Here is a 23,189-nt window from a genome sequence, read left to right on the forward strand (position 1 = left end):
AGGACGTGTACTGCAGGGAAGGTGACACAATGCTTTGGCAGTCAAATATTACTTTACAAAGCATATGAAAAAACTTAAGATGTCCCAAAGTAAGCTATCAGTGAAAATATCAGAAAACGCTACTTTCCCCCAAACCAACTTCTTCAGTGTCCATGCAATGTACGATAATCCCAGATGGTTCAAATGGATGTCTGATTTACAGATATTTCTAACCAAGGGTTTGGTTACATAACAGTTTTTATCAATATATTTTAAAATAGAAAAAAACTGGGAGAATAAATGGGACAAAAGAGCATGACAGGATCTTCTGTTTAAGTGCTGATTCCCCATTTCATAACCAAAGTTAGTAGGTTAATATTCATAAAAGGGATAGAAAGAACCCTTTATCACCTTCTTTGGTGACTGTCACCTCAAAACTCTCTAAAGGGAGAAAAGATAAACCCAAGTCAGTAACAGGAAAGGTTGAAAGGGAGCAAATAAGGAAAAGGCAAAGATGCACACATTACACAGAAAAGCTTTGGAAAAATTGTAGTTTAAAATTCCAGTGGTGATTTGCTGTAACTGTTCCAATTTTAGAGTTTTAGTTATGTTAAATATGATTTAATCTTTTAACTCCAGGTTGTCATTTGCAGAATTTTGAAGTATTTAATAAGTTTATCAAAAGGTTTTTTTCTTTTTTGCCTTTCTTTCTTTTTTTTTTTAATACTACCAACTGCTAAACAGAAGATATTTTCAAAATTCCATGTTGATGAAGAACTATCCATAAAGTAGAATTTTCATCAGAATTTATTTGTACTATTCTATTTAAAGAAGACATGTTAAAAAATTTAAACAAGCTTTTATTTATTATACTGAAACCACCATGTTTCTACAATTAAAAAGCTTCATATTCCCTTTTGATTCCATGGAAAAAAAAAAATTTAAATAGTCATGGGATTTTTGTATTTCCACATAAATTTTTATCGGTTTAGGTTGTATTACACCTAGCATTTGCAAAATTTAAATTCTACATCAAACTCAACTTGACAGTATTGCCATAATTCATGACTAAAACATGTACACATTAAATTCTGATCCTAATGAACATAACAGCTTTAATGTAAGAAGCCATATATTTTCCTACCAGCATATTGCTTTTGCAGGTTAAACAAGCAACCAACAGCTTCTATAATTTTATTCTACTGCTGAAATACTCTAATACTATAATAGAAGAGATATACAATAATAGAAGAGATTCAGCTACTCGAATATATTCATCTGCCAGTACTAAGGATGCCCTAGAATAGCCTGCCACTCCAGAAAAGGACAGGCTTCCACAGTGTCCTGGATCTTCCATGCTTACGAGGAGATCTCAGACATAACTGAGTTTTACAATGGCAGTAAATGACTCTGATAGGCAGCCGAATGGTTTCACAGTTCTAATGAAAAGACAGTTAACCCTGTTCTTCACTTCCCTGGAAATCATAATTTGTTAAAACCCCAAACTACCACCTTTTACATATCATCCAACATACCAATTATTTTTTCCCTGATCATCATCATCTTTGACCTGAATTCCAGTGCAACAAAGCAGACCTGCGCCCTTAGAATCCCTTCTAGCAGATCTCCTGTTAATTCTCACATATTTCAAACAACTTGCAGTAGCACGGTTATTCAAGCCTCCATTCTAGAGTGGCCTTAAAAAGAGATGAGGCACTACAATTACAGAGAAATATTTTTCTTAAAAAGGCAAATTTACAGTTTAATATTGAAGCAGAAATGTAATTAAGGAAAAATACCTTATAATGTATCATGATTTGTAGTCCTTCATTTTAAAAGGAGGCAGTTTCTGAAATAGCTCTCATTAGGTTCTCCCTGAAACTCACTTCAGGTAATCCCTAGATTTATAATCAGCTCTTTATTTTAATGCACCAAGTATGCTGCCTCTTGTGGCACCCACATAAGTTATTTCAGGCTATTCTTACGCAGGATGTAAATATAATCCCGGATTTTAATGTGTTTTGGCAATAGGATCATTCAAGAAAATTTTACACTGCTTAAATTGGTGGCTGACACCACTGATTAGCCAGAAGTGACATTCCAACTGCAACCTTTAAATATTCCGCATCTCTTCCTCCTGTACACCCTCCTCCCTGCCCCCTTCCAGTAACTCTAACCTTGAGAGTCAAGCATCGTGTGTGAAACATTAAGATTACAGGAAAAAAAATACATGGAAGGGAACATTAAGCAGAAAGCCTGATAATGGAGAGAAGACGGAGAAGTATATTAATGCAGCAATTACCTATTTGGGAGAAGGGGATGCTGTTTAAAAACTGGTCAGTTCTTTATCATCTGAAGTGACCTTTAACTCTGGCACCAACCCCAATTTGGCTGCTAGAAGTTCAGGCATTATATTTTTGGATCCTGAGCATAAGACATAAATAAGCTCTCCAGTAAATATCCGTGTGTCTCCAGATGCTATTTAAGGTGTAAAGCTTCAGTTCGAGGTGTACTATAGCTCAATTCCTGCCAGATGTTTCTCAGAACAATAACTTGCCCAATACAATTGGATTTTCCACTTCACACACTGGTAAGATTAACAAAAAGCCCTTTTATTACTACATAGACAAGGTTCTTGTGGCTGAAAAAGTTATAATGCATAAAAACTATGGTGTTACTTATAAGTGCTCTAAATAAGCAAATGCAGAGCTCCCAACCTAACAGGCTTTTTAAGCTCCCTTCTTCAAAGTGTCTCTGCAATGAAAAGCAACAAAAAGGAATAATTCTCTAAAGTACAAAATATTTCAAAAAGTAAAGCTCCCCCTCCTTTCTCAAAAATATATTACAGACTGTTACAGAGCTGTTTCAAGACAAATAAGACAATTTACAGATTAATATTCCCATACATGGATGATATTCACTTTCACCTTAGTTATGAAATGCATGTATTTATATAGTATAGGTAAGGCTCTTCTGTGATTATAGAATTCTTGGCACTGAACTTTTTTATTGCCATTAAGTAAGCTTAGTCCCATACCATGCTCCCTAAGGTGTCATGCTACGTTGTGTGTGCTTAATGCTTTTTCATTTCATTCTGAAGTTGAGATACATTACTGAAATAAATTTCTACCTCTTCTAATCTTAAAACAGAATGATGATCAATCTTTAAATTAGTTTATGTTTGATATATTGGAAACTGTTTAGCTAAATAAACTGTAACTAGGATAGAACTTCACAGTGTTTCAGTCAGCTGCAATTACAGTTGAAAAAACATTTCATTTTACAGGTAACACAGGTTTGTGGAACTCATGTTAGCCAGAAAACATACAGTAATCCTGTATCCTAAAGGCATTCTGTACTTCTCCTTTCTAGTGTAGCACAACCAAATGACAGTAAGGATTTAGTAGAATTTTAAGGCGTTGTTGATTTTTACTGTTTTATCTCTTTCTGTACTGTTGTGATATAATGATGTAAAATAATTACATGATATAGTTATAAAAAAGGTTCAGAAGATATTTAAACTGGACATACAGTATTTGACTAGACACTCTTCAAACTTTGGAGTCAGCTGTCCCTCTACATTTCCATTCCACAGAAGGAGAGGAATTATATTCTCCCAGCTCTAACCAAGCAGCAGTCTACATGAGGATCACGGAAAGCCTTCAGGAAAGGCTCCCATTTCAATACGTTTAGAACGTCTCCTAAACAAGTATTTCTTAGTACCATACAAAACTGTTAAAAAGCGAACCAATTTTAAATTTCACAATTAGTGATAACTCCGTTTCAGTTTGTATTTGCATGCACGATAGGTACAAAACAAAACATCACTTCATGCATGCCTTAAATTTGATGCAAAAATAGCTGACACCCTATCACAATAAAAATCCCTCTTAGATTTGCCAACCGGCTGTGCAACATATTTGTTGTACACTTATCGGATGTGACAAGACCAAAATCTTTCTCTGTACGATTACGCAGTGTCATTCACCTTCTCTCCATATCATTTCTTTATAACCCTCATGCATTACAGGCAGGCCTGGTGCAGACAGGACGTCAGCACAGCTCCCTGCCCTAAGCAAACACGGGGCGGCGTGGAAAGTCGGCATCAGCATCGCCCACTGGAACACGTGAACCCCTCACACCTCCGGGGAGGGGCTGACAGAAAGGCTTGGTGGGTTTGGCGGGGTGGGGGGTTAAAGAATGAAGAGATTCTGCAAGATCATTTTCAAAGCTCTATGCATATTCATTCTCTAAGCCAAAAAATTCCTAACCCCCACAAAAATACTTCTTGCATCCCAGATTAGTAAGGGGAAAATAAAGTATTGTGGCTGAGAAGTGGTTTTCTCTAGGGGTTGGGTGGGGGAAGAGGGATTAAAACCCTACTACAGACACATCAAAAAGACAAGGAAACATTTCATTCCATAAGGGAAACGTTTCAAACACCTTGCTAGCAAGACCCTGCGTTACACTCTCATAACAAAACACATTCAGCGACGTGAAGGCATCCAGATACAATATTGTTTGTTTCAAATGCAATAAAAATTCTGTTCCTTTTTGCATAGTAAAGGGGAAATCCACACTGAGAGCTCCAGACATTAAACTGATTTTAGACACGAATTACTCTAATATACAACAGACAACGTAGCTGTTCCTTTATTTCACTTTTTCAGCAAAACCATTTAGGATCAAATTCCAACATGACTCAATTTGTAACGTAGAAAAGTTTCACTGAGGAAGGCGAATCGTCATTGTCTTCTCAAGCAGATCTGTAACAATCATGGTACAAAGGACTGATTCCATAGGGTCTCTATACGTCCGGCAACCTGGCATGACTATATTCAAACTTCGTTTTCAAAAGAGTGTCGTTTCAGATGTAAAACCATAGAAACTACCCTAGAAATACATGTCTATATAACCCTACTTATTTTTGCACAGCGGAATTTTAGGATCCTACCCACAGCACGGAGCACACAAAGCAATGAAATATTACTTTTACTTGCCCCACAGTTCATGTACTACAAAGCATTTAAACAAACCAGTTTCAAGATGTTTCGACATGCTCAAAATTGAAATAAAGCAAAAAGCTCTATTGAAAATATTTTAAACCTGCAGACAGTTCAGAAGTTTCACAGCTCAGCTAGGGGGCACAGTTAATTAAAATATCCAACCTTTTGAAGCATGAATAATTTTGATTTATAAGTAGGAATATACCAGTTAGGGCTGAAACAGCCATTTAATCCTGAAAACGCTTTGTTTTGCTGTGAAAACATGTCACTGATCTAATGGGCTTCTCACACTTAAACACCCACATAGATGCTGCTGGACAATAACAACGCTATTCTCCGTTCCAGGACATGACTACAGCACCACCAACTAGAATTGATAACGCTGATTCAACACCACTCCCACATTTGGTCTCCTCAAAGACAGATTCAAGTACTGTTCCATTTTAATGGTAGACAAATACTTTTATAGATTCCCATAGCACAGTCATTCAAAATTTACGCAATTCAACTCCAACACAGTCATATTGAGGAAAATTTCTTTACGACATTAGCGTGCTATACTCAGAATTTAAGATAACTATTTTAAATCCATTGTGCTGCTGCTGCTTAAGAACTGTTAGTTTTTGAAAGCCAAAAGATATAATGCTTATACAAACGTTTAATAAAACAACTTCCAGTTAGTAAAAATGTTCATCAAATGAAAGCAGGTTTATACAATTTAGATCAACACAATGGAAAAGCAGTCTCATTTAAAGCGATGTTTTGACATTGGATTTTCCCCTGCAAATTTGACAATATATTTGAAGATAGTCTGCCAGTACTTTTTTAAAGCTTCATGATACCCAACACTCAGGAAAACTCTACTAACCACCAGGAGGTATAAAATTGCCATTTTCAAAATCTGTTCAGTGCTGTCAAACTACCAGCGCCTACATTTAAAGCACTTAAGAACTGCGAGAGATGATTCATATTCTCCTAATCACCAAGTACACAGTCAGCCTTCCTATAACTCTCTCTCCTTAACAGATTTTGTGTATCCCAGCACAAGCATCTTCACTTGGAAATGAAAAGGTTTTTCGTTCATAGACAGCAGTTTTATTTCCAGTTAAGATCACTGAAAAGCCTCTGCCATGTGTATCTAATACATGAGAAAGTTTGAATTTCAGAGGTTTACCATTACCTCTGAACTTCCTGAATTTATAAGGCAGCCTTGGAGATAATTACAGTTTTTTAATAAATCCGTTTTTTAGAATACCTCAAAATAAATAATCCGTTTTTTAGAATACCTCAAACTGTTAAGCAAGCTTATCACAGAAAGTCTAGATTTCTACAGGAATTCTCAGTCCAAATACCGCACAGAAGAAATACAATCTTAATCTACCAAATACTGCTTTCAATCTATTAAGACACAAATCAAAAACACTAAGAAAACCAAAAACTCTCTTCAGAACGATAAGAAAATAACTGTTTCAGAACTCCCAAACTGAATGCTGTGAAATGTGGAATCCAGAGGACGGAGGAAAAGGTTAGACACTATGCAAAAAAAAAAAAAAAAAGAAAAAAACCCACTAACATATACACATGAAATTGAAAGCAGCATGGAATATCTGCAATACAGAGTACTCTCTGCTTTGGATATTTGGATACAGCTGTATATTTACAGCTGTAAATACAAAATAAAACTCTGGTCCATGCACAAACATTTCCTAGGGTCTAAAAGCTTCGAAACTTTATGCTACTGTTAGGGAAAACACTAAATAACACACAGCGTTCATCATCAAGAAAGCATTTCCACTTCTTAAAAAAGAAATGCAGATGAATTCTTTACCTGCAAAACGCAGAGGCGCATCTTTGTCCAGGGCTATTAAAGGGGGGTCCAAAAGCACCGTGTTGTCATTTTCGGTAATTATACCATGGTAGGTTGTTTCGATCCATGGCTTATGCTTGTTAACTAAAAGGAAAACAAAGTAAAAGTCAAAATGTTTGAAACTGACAACTTCTTTAAAAAATGCTTTATAATACTGTTTTCAATATTTTCCTCTTTCATTTTTCTAAATCTGAATCAGCATTTTACTAAATTGAAAAATCTGAGACAAAATCCTGGCTAAGTATGTTCAGAAGAGTTTAGTGTCCCTGTAGGCTTTCCAAAAGTAACTCGGAGAATCTGAATTAGTTTCTTAACTATGCTGGGATTTGAGATGCCCCTGAAGTGCAATTCAAAAACCGTGTAACAGTGATGGGGAGCCGCTATCACCAGCGCCAAGCGTGACAGTAGAAAAACCTGTATTCAGCACCAGACGAAAAAAGACTGGCCAACATGAAACCCAAGGGCTTGTTTACACTCTACTTCCCTCCACCTTGGAAACTTTGGGACCCAGCTGGCGGACTATTCTTCAGAAGATGAAGGCTTCTTGAGTTTCAGCATTTTGTCTTGTATGGGTTTTTCATTACCGTTACGAGAACAGGTGAAAAAGAGAGGAAACTTAACTAATTTCTGCACAAGACCTAAGGACACTCGCCAAGGAAACAAACAGGGAGTGACAGCCATTTCTGTCCCAGTATAAGATCTATACCTAGAACCTTTCGTATCAGTTTTACCAGTCATTTATACGGCATCCCAGGTAAAGGAGGACTCCAGGAGCCCTGCTGAAGCTGGGGAACTATGCAAAATGCAAGAAAGGGAGAGAGAGGAGAGGGAATCGAAAAGGGCAAGACACCAGCTTCGCAGCCCCACACCTCGGCTGCAGAGACGCAACGCAAGCGCTCCAGCCCCTTCTGGGTTTGGGGGACTTGTACTTTGTACTCTTTAATCCAACATATGCCTAACGCAGATTTCAAACACTACTGGGAGAAGGCACCAAAATCTCAGGCCTTTTCTGTCACCTAATAGAATGCCTTGAAATCCGAGTAAAATACTGACTACTTTTTATATCACTTATTTAGTAGTTGGTTTAAGAGACTGGGAAACTCCACCAGAAGATCGCCCATAAAAGCATTCTTCAACTCTGCATAGAAGAATCTGTAAACTGATCACTTGAGCATGTTTAAGATGACTGGTCATCTTCCTTTTTTGCCAAGAAATGCAGTATCTTTCCTTGCCAGCTTGCAAAAATATTTTTTTCTAGTACATCACGGAAGATGCAAGACAAAATCATGTTACCTACTAGGTTATCATCTACTACATGACAATCCAATGTGAGAGCGCCTTGATGATTAAATATTTATCTTTATGTTATGCTGTCCAAAGATAAATACAGCTCATAGTCCACAGAACCGGTGTATGTGGTGCAACAACTACTTCTTCTTGACAGTTGAACATATTGTTTCTCTTGGTCTAGCTCTCCTCATGCTGAGGCTCTACATGCACCAGTTTCACCTAAATTGTTCTGGGCAATGTATATCTGCTACTTCAAAAAACCTCCCAGGCTACCACATACTCTTGCTTCTTAAATTAATACTATTTTCCCAGCTCTAATTCTGGAAGGTTGTACGTATCTAGCTGCTCAGAACCTATGGAAAACATTCATCTAGATGGCCCAAAAACTGCTCCTTACCATACAAAACCAAGTCACCTTCAGCAAACGATGCAGAGTCAAATATAAGAAATGCTTTGCTAGAGGTTATAACAAACGTACAAACAGCATTCTATAGGTGACATCACCCAGATTTCAGTTTTCATGAGATCAAGTACTTAGAACTTCTGAAATAAATACCTGTGTAATCACAGCGAAGTATATACTATAGCTAGAACGCTACCACACAGTTGAGCCCTGCTATTTCACCTCTCTAAAGAATTATATGAGCAGACTGTCAGGAGGCAGAGATGTAAGGCTAACCTAGACTTTTGGATCCTGCCTCTCCAACAAACTAAAATGGATTCATGATGTCTGCCATATGCTTACCCAGGGCAATTTAAAAAACGGTGATAAAAGGACACTTAAATGATTCAACCTAGAGGTAGAGAACTCATACAGGAAACCATAATACTCTCCAAATATGCTTTCATCTGCAATCTTTTACCGGTTAGTAGCAACAAACTGCTAGACAGGATACAATATCTTCGTACATAATAATGCAGCAAGAGAGAACTCACAACAAACTATTTTAATGCAAACAGTGTTTAATTACTGCCGTGTGGTTTTACTCAATATGGCAACACTATCTTTATTGCCTCAATACACTCACATGGGCATGCTTTCAATATTCAGCATACCAAATAGCCCGCTAAATGTCAGCCACATTGTTCTATTTACCCAGCGAAGTACATTGCTGCAGCACCCTCCAAGGAACTTGGTGCCTTAAAACAAACGTCGTCATGCTCAAAGGGACTAACACATCATTCCTCCCTCAGAGGAAAGGCGCCGATAACTGCTAAAGTGAGAGTCCCCAGTGGAAACATGTCTCTCAGTTCAAATCTGGTCTAAAGAAAAGGGTTTCCCTAATACAGTTACACCTCAACTGAACGTATCAGTCTCTTTTCATCTGTTCGTCTTAGTCTTTGCAAGGACTTAGTATAAAATACTACAACAGATGCCAGGAAAAAACTGCCTCTCCATTCTAATGCTTCTGAATGTAGATTACAATTTTTTTTAAGCATTGAGAAACCTCCTAATTTAGCAACTCACAGTAAATCCCACTACTGTAGGGTAGAGGGTTCTACAAAAGCTTGAAGTACTGTAACCACATATGAACAGAATTATGAGCATGCTAAGCATCTGCAGAGTCTAGTGAACCTTCAAACAACAGGCCCAGTTAAAAGCAAAGTCATGTCCTTTTATCGTGCTGTAGACAATAAAATCATAAAGCTTAAACCCCTTTGTGTTGAGGAAGGCTAAAACATCACCAGATTTTAAAACATAAAGCTTAAATCCCTTTGTGTTTATGAAGGCTAAACATCACTGGATTTTAAAACACCAAACTTACTGCTGAATATTCAGGAAAGGCCCGTTATCCGTATTTGAGATCTACTGACTCTAGCATAACCACATACTGTAAGAAATTCTCAAGCTAGCATTTGAAATATGAGGCACAGCTTATGAGCAAGACATTACTGCTTCCCTTGAACCAACTGCGAAATTGAACCAAGTATTATTCTGATCTCAGCTGACTTAAATACTATTAAATGTTGGACTGAACTCTATCCTTTCACACTTTTTTTCCCTCTTTAATTGTTACAAAACTCCTGAAATCTACAGAGAAAGTTGTTCAAAGCCAGACTCTTAATTTCAAACCAAAACAGCTGGCCTATTCCAAGCTTGGCACTAACAAAGTGCCCTGAGCTGTTAATCTCTTGCCATTTAACTGGGATAAACTACACTGGTTTCCTTGAAATACAATATTCACACTATTTGTAACCGCCTCAACTGGAATCTGTTGTAAATCCCAACTAGCATTTCATCTAGTCAAGCGGGGGAAGCTACCCTGGCGCAACACAGCCAGCTGACTTCTACTCAGTTTTTAGTGGCAAAAAAATTGAAAAGACAGCTAAGTACACCTCTTCTTCCAGGTGGCAAACTGAATTGTAAAGCTCGTGCTAGAGTCGTGCCAAGCAATGACTGAACATGCATCTGCAAGGTGAGCACAGGCCACCTAACTTGGTTTATCTAACGATAATTGCCGCTAAGCTAGAGGAGGAAAGGGAATTGGTACCTGATGTGATGCGTGCCTTGAACGCTGTTTTTTAAAATACCATTTGCTGTAGGTAAATGTGCTCAGTTTCTCACGAAACTGAACAGACCAGCTTTTACTACTACTGACTGTTCTGCAGAAAAGGCATGTACCTTAAAGGAAGGATGCTTCACCAAGAGCAATGGCTGATGCTGCAGAACACAATCCATCAGATCAACTAGCAGCCGCTTTTTCCTGCTGTTTAAAAGAATTAATGAATGTAAATGAGTATGTAGGCAGGGCAATGGGGTTTAGGGCTAGTAGGGAAACTTTAATCAAAAGCTATAATGTTAAGACAATCAGAATTAATTCAGCTCTAGTATTTGAATGCGAACATACTAAAATTAAATGTACTTATCAAAGTCCTTTCTGAGGACTTCCGTTATCTTCTTACAAGTGGTCAGAAGATCATTTGACTTAAATGGGATCTGGCACCTACATAACTGAAGATTTATACACACCTCAACCAGAAAGAACTGTAGCTGAACATAGTTTTTCTTCTGGGTAACTACTTCTAATATACAGTGTTGTTTAGCCACGCTACGTATCTTTAGAACTAGAGCAAAATGGCTTATGTCAAAAATTCTTAAGAATTAACTGGTAAAACACGTTGAACGAACTCAATAACAAGTACTAGAGTTTGAAAGCTAGATGCTCAACCTAGTGACAGGAGATAAACACAAAATATTCATTTCTAAAATCCACCTTTGAGACTTCATGAAAAATCCAGAGATTGCATAAAAAGAGAATTATAGTCTCTGTCAATTCAAATGAACCGCACTCAATGAACTGAGTAAACAGTCGTCTACTCCTGTCCTGAAGGTCTGACAAAAATTTTTATTACTGTACATCTTTTGTTTAATTGTCTTCTTCTTGATGTAAGAGAATACAAGCATGCCTTTCAGTGAGACAATAAAAACTCTAAAGCATGTCTTACCTTGAATATTCACAATTTAGTACTGTTCTGATGAAATTTCAAGCAATATCTTTAAAAGAACAAGTTTATGTAGTATATAACCACAGAAAAATACAGCTCAGCCAAAGAGTAAGGACCTACACAATTAAATACGCCTTCTCCACCCTGAAAGCAAAGTTTAGTAAGAAAGGGTGTAGCATGGCCTGATTATGTGTGTTCTGTTCCTGCCCTAGACTCACCAGCCTGCAATTCAGAGCTGTGCCTCTATTTTCTACTAGAAAAAGGTGAGGATTAACTTTGTATATAAACAAATTGCAATAAATCTTTTCATTACCACTGATATATTTCACTTGGTTATTTAATTGGGTCTTCTCATATCTAGAATTTTATCAAAAATCATCGTCTTACAACCAGGTACAAACAATGGCATAAAACTGAACACAAGTTTTGCTCAAATGCTGAGTTTCTTGACAGCATGAAACTTATCTGTAGTATGGGTTTCCAAGGCAAACTACAATTTCCATTACTGGGACATGAAAACTGTAGGCAGTAACAAAATATAGGGGGATGAATCTGCACTAGGAGAGGGATTGGGTAAGGGCATGGGCATCCACTAACATTAAGCTCTATGGTTCCTAGTTGAAGGAAAATCAGGGGGTTGAAATTCATCCCACAATTTCAGATCTCTATCTTGGATTCTTCACCACAGTTAAGGAGCACTTGTAATTTGTGCTCCAGAGGCTCAGCTGTCACACCTTGGGAGCACAAGGTAACGTTTATAAATTTTCAGGTGACTACAGCTGGAGCCTGTACAATTAACATTAATTCTCCAAACACCACATTCAAACTAATGGCTGTAGGAATTCAACAGGTTTTATTAAATTATACTTTACCTAGGGAAAAATCTCTGGTTTATCACCACTTACAGAGGGCTTCCTGTTCTACACTGAACCAGTTGCCTAAATCTGATTTTATTTGTACAAAGATAGATGGAAGTTTTGCTATAAGCCTGAAACTAAGGTACATGCAAATGACTGATTAGAAACTAGTTGCAATTTTTATTACCCACAGCTGCAGCAGAAGAAATGTTCAGAGCGCCAAAGACCTTAGACAGAGGATATACAGACGAAATTTCAATTTGGATAAAAGCCTTGCAGGGAAAACAGCACACAAAAACATCCCATCACAAAACAGTCTAAACAGGATTAAGACAACAAAGCCTTAATTTTTGAAGTGAAATTTAAAATGTTTTAAACCAAACAGAACACTAAAATAGAAAACATAAGTCTCTAACTGTAAAGACTCATTTAATAAATGTTCTCTTAAATGTTGCTAATTATAGTGCAAGAGTGGAAATCACTTTCTTTCTAATTGTTATGATATTTATAAACTTCACTCCTTGAAAGGGAATCTTATTTACAAATACAGCAAACATCATCTCAGTATAGCCAGCACTTCTGGCTCTACTTGTTGACTCCATTTAAAAACAGGGAAACCAACTGGGAGCAGTGGCAGCAACTTGTTTTCTATCTGAATACAACGCAAGTGAGATGAGACCTGGATACTATAAACAAAGGACAGTTCTTCAAAGGCACTGAGTTTTTTAATAATCCTTTCTGAAGGCTCCTACGGAGGTTTAGTCCCTACTGAAGCCAATGTGAGTCAATCAGTACAAATCAAATAAATTACAGTGCAAAACAAGATTTATTTAAGATCAAGGCTTCCGACTTACTAAACTCTCCCACATTTTGAGGTATCGCTTTTGTCTTTGACAATAATGATAATGATACAAGACGTATGCCCCTTAATATCATAAACAAAATTTCAGAGAGACTTCTCTGAATACAACTGAATAGAATGAGAGATAAGGCTAATGGTAAAAGTGCTTTTGTTCAGAAAACGTCAGTGACTACAGAAACTGTAGAACAGTTTCATAGCCACGAGCCACTAAGCTATCAGATACTTAGATTTTCATGGCAGAAAATGTCGCTTTACCCAGAATATCAGAATTCTAATTTAATCTGTTTGAGATGAGATGTTCACATTACGCTGTCCTGTGGCCTGATTTAGGTTTAACTTCAAGCCTTCTAACTTCCAGGAGAAATGGAAGCCTGTGAGCCTAGCTGCTGCCCTTCTCCTTAAAAAAAACCTCTTTGCAATAATCTGAAACTGGTCATTTCAGGTCTGCAGAAACATTAAGACCCCAAAGATACATGTAGAAGTCTAGAAAAGTTTCCATTGATAAATTGTCCTGGTAACTTGGCACAGACAGCACAACCTGCAGTCTAATAATATGGGAGAAGGCAACTGGCACGATAGTATTCCAAACAGACAAAGTAAACTATGCTTGCCCAGACCATCTTTCCTCCATTTTAATTTCCACAGCACTGTATTATTTTATATAATATATATAGAAAAAGAGATGAAAATTGTTTGCATCTGAACAGATGGCTGTATATTATGCTTTCCCAAGCATTACGCATCATAGAAAGGTCTAGCACTGGTTACTTCTGTCTCTTTTCTTCTCGGTAGTCTCTTACTTTCATAAATCCTTAGAGGAAAAAAACCAACAGCCCCCATAAACAGCCAAATTGTTTCTTCATAATCCTTTAGGGTAGTCTTAAATTTCCTTGCCTCTAAAAAGGAGATAGAAACCTAACCACCAGCCCTATACTATAAAGGCTGTTACTGTGTCAAAGAAATATCTGCAGCAAGACCGTGGTAGTGAGAAGTGGTTTGTGGTTTGGATTTAAGACATTCATAGCACCAGATAACTTCCTGAAATAATCACAGATCAGCAAAGCTTCCTCAAGATAGTATTATTTTGATCAATACCCTTCCTAAATGACAGTAAGTTGGAAGGGGCCCAAGGCAACAGAGGTATATCGCTCTACCCGGTCAGTAACTATGGAAGAAGCAGCCGTTAGACGCGCTGCCTTCTCGTCTGAAAAGTCATTCCATTCCACTCCCCATTCAGCGCTGTTGATAAATAACCAATTGCTTCACTTTGACAAACACTATCTGAATGCACAGCTAACTACTGCTTTTCCACCTCAACATTAGCCCAACAAGGTTAGCAATATTTGGGTCAACTTGACCAATTAAAAGATAAATTCAGTTAAATTAAGAGTTTTGCATCAGCCGGACAGGAATACGCCTCTTTAGAACCTGAAACCACTCTTTGCACCCTGTAGCAGAACTACAGGGAAGATGGTAGGTCAGCTAGCTCACACCTAACTTTTGTGAAAGATCACATCCCCCAGAAGCTATTTTGGCTTCTTTCCATCATCACAAAAGAAACCACTTTTCACTCCCCTGTTCCAACGACAGGAACATGCAGGACTGGAGAACGGAACTCACCACTCTGGTGTAGCCTTTCCAGTCCGTTTCTGCACATTACCGAACCAAGCACAAACCAGTTTTCACCACTTAGAATAAATCTTAACGACCTCAGTAACAAGGACTTTTAAAGTCACAGATGAGAAAAATGAAGCTGTACTTGAAAAAAAAAGGAACTGAAAATACAGTACAAAACTGAAAGTTTACCATAAATGCTTCCAAACAAATGTTTCTCCTAACAACAGGGAAATGACAGTGAGTTGCCCTAGCAGCTTTCCAGGTGTTCTCCAGGGCTTACCTGTCACTAAATGCATCTCCATGTCACATTATTAACAGGCCTACCTATAGGCCTGTTATAGCCAAAATGTCGTGAAGACTACAGCAACTGCACATACTAAGCCAAACCAGACCTCACACTGTAACTCAGTTATGTGTGATGAAGTTTAACAGATCACGACTTGCAGTTCAGCAGCTCTGTAGATCAGACTGAAAACAAGCACAGCCTCTAACAAACTGCAGCAGAGCTGACTAACAGAGCTGTCCTGTGTAATGCTATCTAAATTTGCCATTCATTTCCAAGTACATATTAGCTTTCCTCGGAAAGGGGTTTTGATCTTCATTTTTATTCATAATTTCAAATGACGGAAAAGCCTAGCAATGGAATGAAATTGTGCTTCTGTATTGGTGTGGTAAGCATTAAAATTCATGGTTCCAAGAATACTAGCGAATAGGTTGGACTTAAGAGATCTTGTCCAGGTAAATTCTGGCCACTATCTGAACAGTTAGGAGACGACTTTGCTACAGCAGCAGCTTCTTGATCCTATGTAGGGAAATTGCAGCAAGATGTGTCCTTAATGAGTTGTTTTTGTTTAAGATCTGGAACTTCCCTTCAATATATTTGCAAGCCATTTTAAAGCCACACTTCTAATCTACATTCGAATTAAATGCAAGATCTCAAATCTCATCGTATGATCAGCTAAATCTTGCAGAAATTACATTCTCAACGCAAGGGGTAACCTTCAGGTAAGGAAGCGTTTGCAAGCCTCTTACTGAAATCTGCTCAGAAGGAGACCTGCAATGCGTATACTTTTACTCCACAAGATCAATCAATAGCCACAAGGCCAATGTTTAAAAACGCCGTATCGCTTAAGGTTTAGCAAAGCTGTCTGTTCTCGCTCAGAACCGAACGAGCATTCTTTACGTAAGCCTGAAGGCTTGGCTCCCCAGGGGCTCTCCGAGGTGTTTTATTTCCCCTTCCCATTCCGCTGGCCACCAAGGCTCTCCCACGAGCCCAAACCCCGTCACGGCTCTACCCAGCACACGCAGCTGCCTGTCCAAGCCCTGAGGAGCGCGGCGTTTCCAGCGGGCAGATCCTTCGGGACAGGGCAGGCGGGTCTCGCTGCATTTCGCCAGCGTAACCTCCAACCCCCCCCCTCTTCCCCGCAACAAGTGACGACCTCTGCCCGCCTCGGGCACCGCGGGAGCGGTTATGTAACGGGCGGGCCGCCGACACCGAGCGCCGCCGCCGCAGCTGGGCCGGGCCCCCGCGGCCGCACAGCTGAGGCCCGCCGGCGCGGGGACTGACCTTCGGGGTAGGAAGGTCTCGGGGGTGGAGGGAGCAGCCCGGCGCAGGTGAGCGCGGAGGGCGAGCCGCCACCGCCGCCGTCCCCCCTGCCCTCCCCGCGGCGCCGCAGGTGCAACGGCCGCGGCGGGGTCACCCCGGCCCCCAGCGAGCCACGGGGAGGGGCGGCCAGCGCCCTCCTCCCCTCCCTCCCCGACCGCACCGCCGAGATGTCCTCCTCTGCGCTCCCTCCCCCCTCCCGAAGGACGAAGGGAGCCAAGGACACCGTCCCCCCCGTCCGTCCGGGGCAGAGCCCCACAGGGCGCCACGGGAGCAGGCGCTCAAGCCGGGGGAAGGGGGGGGGGGAAGCGGACCTGCCGCCCTCCCCTTCCCCCGGGTGCCGGGCAGCCTCCCCCGCCCGCCCCGGCTCTGTTTACCTCGAGCGGCCCCTGCTCCTCCGCAGATCAGCGCGGCGAGCAGCAGGCAGGAGGCGGGGGCCGGCAGCGAGCGCGGCATGCCCGGGCGGCGCGGCGGCGGCATAGCAGCGCGGAGCGGTGCAGGGCAGCGCGCAGCCCCGGCTGGCGGGGCGGCTGTGGCGCCCCCGCTGGTCCGGGCTCCGCTGTGCGCCGGGCGGAGGGCTCGGCTCGGCCCCGAGGAGGAGGAGGAGGAGGAAGAGGAGGAGGAGGGAGGAGAAGCGCTGCGCTGCGCTGCCCCGCTCCGCTCGCCTTTTCTCTCCTCCTCCCCTCCCTCCCCCGCCTGGCAGCGCGGCGCCCCGCCAGCGGCACCTAAAATGGCGGCGGCGAGCGCGGCCGGTCCCCCCCGCGCCGGTTGCCAGGCGGGGGAGGGAGCGAACCAACGGCGCGGGGGATGCGGGAGAGCCCATCTGCGCGGCGCGGCGGGGCGGGGCAAAGCCCCGTGGAAGGAAACGCCTCTCCGCAGCCTGTCGGCCTCAGCTCCGCGGGGCTGCGCCGGGCCGGCGGCTGCCGGGCACTGCGGTACCGCACCGCTACCGCCCCAGCTGCTTGTCCACCTCTGACCCAAACGGTGGGATGGGGTGGGCCGGGGGGTGGGGGGTCGTGGGGGATTTTTCGTTGTTTTTGTGTTGCTGCAGCTGCGGTCAGGTGGTAATCAGGGCTGAGCTGATGCCCCACACAGCTGATTTAAGCAAATGCTGATTAAAACCCCAACATTTTAGAAAGAGTGAAAACCCATATAAAGCTATTTAAACGCTTTCACCTTAACGTTCACACATCTTTTCAGCAAAAAGGCAAAAAAAGGTGTTTTATACCTAACCCAACACTGATGCTAAAGACAGCAAGGCCACCAGCAGCAAGCCGGGCCCAGTAAGGCACTGGGAGCAGGAGGCACAAACCCTGGTCCTCTGCTGGGCTCTGAACCACCCCAGGAAGGAACAAACTGCCGACACCTGCCTGCAACCAGCACCGTGAAACAAATACATGCTTTCTTGCTATGTTTTCATAGCTCCAAAATTGCAGTCCTGCGGAAATGTGACTGCTTTAAACATAAACACTCCGCGAGTTGATGCTTGTAGAGCTAGGGGGTTTTCTTGGTGCTCGTCCCCAGGTACACATGCTGCAGAGAATGACTGTCCTGGGACACAGCAGTAACCCTGCCCAAAGGGAGGAACAGCAGCGCTCACAGTTTAGACAAATACTCTGCATAGTGAGAAAGCTTTTTTACTGTAGTTTTACTGACTTCTATCAAGGCAAAAGTCTACTAGTTCTGTTTGGAAAAATTCACAAGTCAAAATCAAGAAGTTTCATAGGAATAATTAAGTTGCACGGAACCTGTCCTGTAATAGAAAAGTTATTTGCTCTTTGGTCAAAAATTTCAATTAGAAAATGCTTCAACAGAAGACAAAATACCTTACCATGATCAGAGTTTTGACAACTAAAACGCAAGCAAATTATTTTATAATTAGATATGACTACTCATGCTTTGTACCTATTAGCCATTTCACTCCCACAGTGAAATAAAAATAAAGTCCAGAATGTTCAAGATCCTAGAGATATGCTATTTCTTTATTTTAAAACACTATGCAATTTAAATACCAAGACTGATCTGTTCTGGAAAACCCTCCCCCTCCCAAGTCAAGCCCAGTACCGTTACCTTCCCTGCTGACTACCTGTTTACCCCAAAGTCGAGGTGGGGGGGACCAGCCAAGCAAAGGTGGGAAACCAACTTACTCACTGCCCTTGATCAGTCACTGAGGTCTCAGCAAGTTGACAGCATCTGGTCTGCAGCATTTGGATATCCAAAGGCAAGCTGTCCTGCCCACCCAACGGTTTCTTCCATCCTCAAAACCAACCATCTTTACTTGCTGTATCTTAAGCATATTTGCTAATATAAGTGTGTGCAGAGCAGAAAAGGAGTTTGAGGAGAAATACGCTGTGGTCCAATACAATGAACGATACCCCAATTACTATCTTGTGCGATGGAGCTACCCCTTAACCAAGCAACCAAGTTGGTCCACATTTATTTCATTGACTGTGTGCTGTAGGCCACCTGCTCTATCAAGAGCTAAGACATCTTTTTTTTAAATAAAGCTAAAGCCTCAGTCTAAAACCTCTTGATTTCTCAGCCTGTCTAACATATGCTGGATGGCAGATCATGTCAGAAGAAGCCTGTAGCCCATCTGTTGCCAGATAGCTGAGTCTTTACATTCTGCCAACGCAGCTTCAGCTGACAGTATGCTATGTTATGTATTTTTCTTTTGTATGGAGAGTAGAAGGACTGTCCAGCTCAGTATGACTCTCAAACTAGTCTTACTAACTTAACGCATGAGTAAGAACCACCCCATTAATAAAGATTTGCAAGGCAAGATATCATCAGTTAAAAGATGATTGCATATTATGAATACATGATCTAACACAAATCTATTTGTCCCAATACTGGATTTTGATTAGGAATAACTATGTACAGAGCTCGAATATCAATATAAAAGTATCTGAAGAGGGCTTGTAAGTCAGTGGCCAGCCGGCATACAAATACATGCACATACTCTAAAACATTTTCTGCAAAATAAATTATTACCTTTAAACTGGAGAGCAACCTAGGCTCATTAGGTGTGTCAGAAAAGGCAGTTTAAAGAGCAAAATTTGCTCTGCAGTCCACTTGGGACTTGCTACCTATTATAGCAGGGGAAAGCACACTACCATCGACCGCAGTAAGAAGGGGACTTCAGTGTTGCCATCAGGACTCATTTAAATCATTCTGATTCTGCGGAATTAGGAAGGAGAGACATTTTTAAGAGAAGAAATGCTATGTCCAGGTAAACCTTATTTCTTGCACAATGACACTACCAGTTCAGATTAATTAATCAGCTGAATCAGTCATGATGGAACTGGGGAATTTCCATGGAAGGAGAATGCATTGATTGCATTTCACTCTCTAAGCAAAACTCCTTCGAGTCAGTTGTGACTAAGGCACTGATTCAGTAAAGCCAATAATTCTTTAGTTTGTATTTTCAGATCAGTTAGATGATTTTGTTTAGTTAGATGACTAAGTAGTTTGAACTGGCAGTTTAGTGGTTGAGGATACAGACGGTATGGGTACTCCACCTGTGGTGGAGACAGCAAAATGAAATTCTGATCCGTATCACCACTGATGTTCCATTGGCACTTACTCTACAAGTATGGCAAATACATCATCCTCTCAAATACCTTTTGTTTCACAAAACTAAATTTGATTTAAATTGCCCAGTGTGAGACCTGCTATGCACGAGTCCTATTTGCTGTTAAACAATTGCCCTACTGTTTGCCAGAGGTAACTGCATTTCACAAGGTGACAGATTCTCACTTTATCTGAAATGCCACATGCCATTATTTCAGAGAAACTCAGAGAACTAAATTCAGCACCTTCATCTTCACCACCTATCTCCCTCCTACTCTCTGACCTGCTTCTCAAGCTCCAAAAAACCATTGATTTTTATTTTATTAGTAAGCAACAAAACTGGAACAAATGGCTCCTGGCAGAACATGTTTTCCGTTACAGCTGAAAAACTATCGGACTGATGTCCTTGAAATGCACAGTGTGACTAATGCCCAGCTTGCAAGGACCCAGGAGGACACATTTATTGCACTTGTCAGAACGGAGCTGAGCAGCCAGAAATGAAAAGATAAGGTGATAGGTAAAAATGAATGGCTTTGCTCGCTACTTAAAGGAAGCCAATACGTACCATAAATTCAGAGAGAAGCGGGACATGCTCCGTTAAGCCAACAGCAGATCTGGATCTGACTGTTAGAGCTCAAGATCATAACTGATTTTGAATACACACGGAATATGGACCGTCACTTCTAGATATTACACTTGGACCCTTGTTCAAAAGGGGGGATATGAGGAAAGGGTCCAAACTTCCAATAGTCTGTAACTGAGTTGACAAAACGGTCCAGTCTTTATTTAAAGAGGCTAGAACTGGGTATGGGCTTATTTTCATCTCCGTACAATTAATGTCTGCATACTAGTTTGTTTCCAGATTATGATTGCTTTTAATGGAAAGTTAGAACTCAGAACCTAGCTTTACCTCCTCTGCTGAGCGTTTGGTTTATCACAGCTGCCCTGAAACCACTTCTGAAAGGGGACCAATTGCCACAGAGACTCTGTAGTAAAGTTAATTAAGCTCATGAGAGAGTTGCATGCACAGCCAAGCAAAATATTAGATGAAGGCAACAACAGAGCAGTTTCTGAGAAGCTGTATTACAGCTCCACTCTACCTCCTCCCATTCCCACTAGAGAAAGCAATAGGAGAATCCCAAAGTATTTTGGGAATTTGAATTCTAGTATTTTTTGGTTCTGATATGGCTTTATCAGTCTAAGCCAAGCAGGAAGAATGAACAATAATTACACTAAGAAAAAGATAATTCAAGGTGAATATAAAAAAATTAATTCATCACAATGAGACCTATGAAACCACAGAGTACTCTTGGAAGGCAACAGGCAGAAGTGACATCTTTTGGGTCACTCGGAAGAAAACTCCACAACAAAATGCTAGAGCAATGCCCCTACCAGCTTGAAGAGAAAACATACATAGGTGACCTGTTACATCTTTTCTAGCCTTGCTGTCCCTAATATATACAACTGCAATCCTCTGAACATAAAGAGGCATAAAATTCATGTGTTTTTAGATTTGGTGGATTTTTTTTTTTTTTTTTAATGCTTTGGAACCTGGCTGTATATATTAGAGGAGAAAGAATTAGAGGACTGGTTTTCCCCACACTTGAAAATTTCCAGAACTGCTTTGATCATGTCTGAGAATTGATTTAGGGGATGCAAATGAAGGCCTTGGCAATCTGAAGAAGAAAATCTTCTCCCCTGACATTTCTGAACGTTCAGAGAATTCTCAACAAGCCATTGAAGTACGGGTTCATCAGAGAGAGAAAAAAAATTCAATAAGCAAAGAAGTACATAAAAACAACTAGCTTCCTCACAAGAAAACTAGCAGCATTAGCAATCTTTCTACCTGTTTAATCCTTTTTTTCCTGTTTAGACTTACCTTCTATTGCAAAATATGCATCTAGAAACATGAAAGCAATGAAGGAAAGATGCAAGTCTTTCCTTACAAAGAGAAAGAGACTGAATACTCTGCAACATGATTATAATATTTTACAACTCATTAGCACCTTCCATCCTAGGATCTCCAAGCATTTTACAAGCGTTAATTAATGCACTCTTACAATACTCTGTGAAGCAGAATGGCAGGTGTCTAGATATTGTGATGACAGGTGCATTACAATTGACTAAGACAGATTTTCTAGGCTTTTCATTTGCATATTTAGGAAAAGCAGAGCATAAAGAGGATAGGTAAAATTAAGAAATACTGCAATACCTTGAAATACCTTGAATTAAGAAATGCTGTCATACCTTGAAATACCTTGAACAGACCGGCTTTCAAGCACTTAGCTAAAAAGCAATACTTGACTTAAGGACCTCAATAAAATTTAGGCTTTATTAACGTACATCTTTGCATCTAATACCACAATGTCTATTTTAAGCTGTGTTATATGAATAGAAGTAGAGTCTGAATGCAACTGGACCTGTTTCTTAAAAATTGATTTCCTTACTTACAGGTCTCTTAAGTCCCTGAAACCACCATGGCCTCTGAAGAGCATTAAATAAATTATTTCTAAAGCTTAGTGAGACACCACTGAAGACAAGGAGGGAGAGAAAGTTAAACAGCATCAGTAAGAAGTTATTTTACTAATCATCCTCTAACTCAATAAAATAAGAATTACAGTCAGGTGCTCCGGATGAGCCTTTCTAGAATGTGCGTCCACAAAAAACCAAGGACTCCAGTGGTTCTACGTTGTTTCTTCAATGTATGTACTAACCTGTTCTGAAGAGCAGCATAGTGCTCTTAACATTAACAACTGCTTTAACTCCCTAATTTATATACAAAATTGAACTAGTCATTTATGCGGGGCGGGGGGGAGAAGAAGAAGGAAAAAGAAAAAAAGAAGAGTGAGGAATTATGGGGTTTTTTCCCAGTTCTATCACAGATGTCCCTTTGGGTCAGTGATTAGCCCCTACCCTACCTATTTCCTTATCTGACAACAGTAACATACCATGTATAAAAGGATGGATGGATAAACCAACTCAAATATTTGCACCAGGTACTGGTGACAATGTTTAAATTACTCAGCTTACAGATTTTTTTCTTTTCTTTAGGATCATGGTATTCAGCGAACATCTGGTCATACAATGA

At 40.5% G+C, this 23,189-nt stretch overlaps 1 protein-coding gene across 3 annotated transcripts in view; it reads right to left on the reverse strand.

Moving 5' to 3' along the window:
* CLSTN1 (calsyntenin 1) overlaps nucleotides 1-23,189 on the reverse strand; it is a 45,671-nt gene extending 22,482 nt beyond the window's left edge. The window contains exons 1-3 of one of the 3 annotated variants that reach the window (XM_075172431.1): nucleotides 16,906-17,297; nucleotides 6,814-6,936; nucleotides 391-420 (exon numbers count right to left, since the gene is read on the reverse strand). In XM_075172431.1, the coding sequence (XP_075028532.1) occupies nucleotides 391-420; nucleotides 6,814-6,936; nucleotides 16,906-17,008 (256 nt within the window). In that variant the 5' untranslated portion in view covers nucleotides 17,009-17,297. Of the gene's footprint in view, nucleotides 1-390; nucleotides 421-6,813; nucleotides 6,937-16,905; nucleotides 17,298-23,131 lie in introns of those variants that run through there. The other 2 variants (XM_075172430.1, XM_075172433.1) reach the window with 2 other exon arrangements.

This window comes from Calonectris borealis, chromosome 23 (genome assembly GCF_964195595.1).
Source record: "Calonectris borealis chromosome 23, bCalBor7.hap1.2, whole genome shotgun sequence".
NCBI classification, from domain to species: domain Eukaryota; kingdom Metazoa; phylum Chordata; class Aves; order Procellariiformes; family Procellariidae; genus Calonectris; species Calonectris borealis.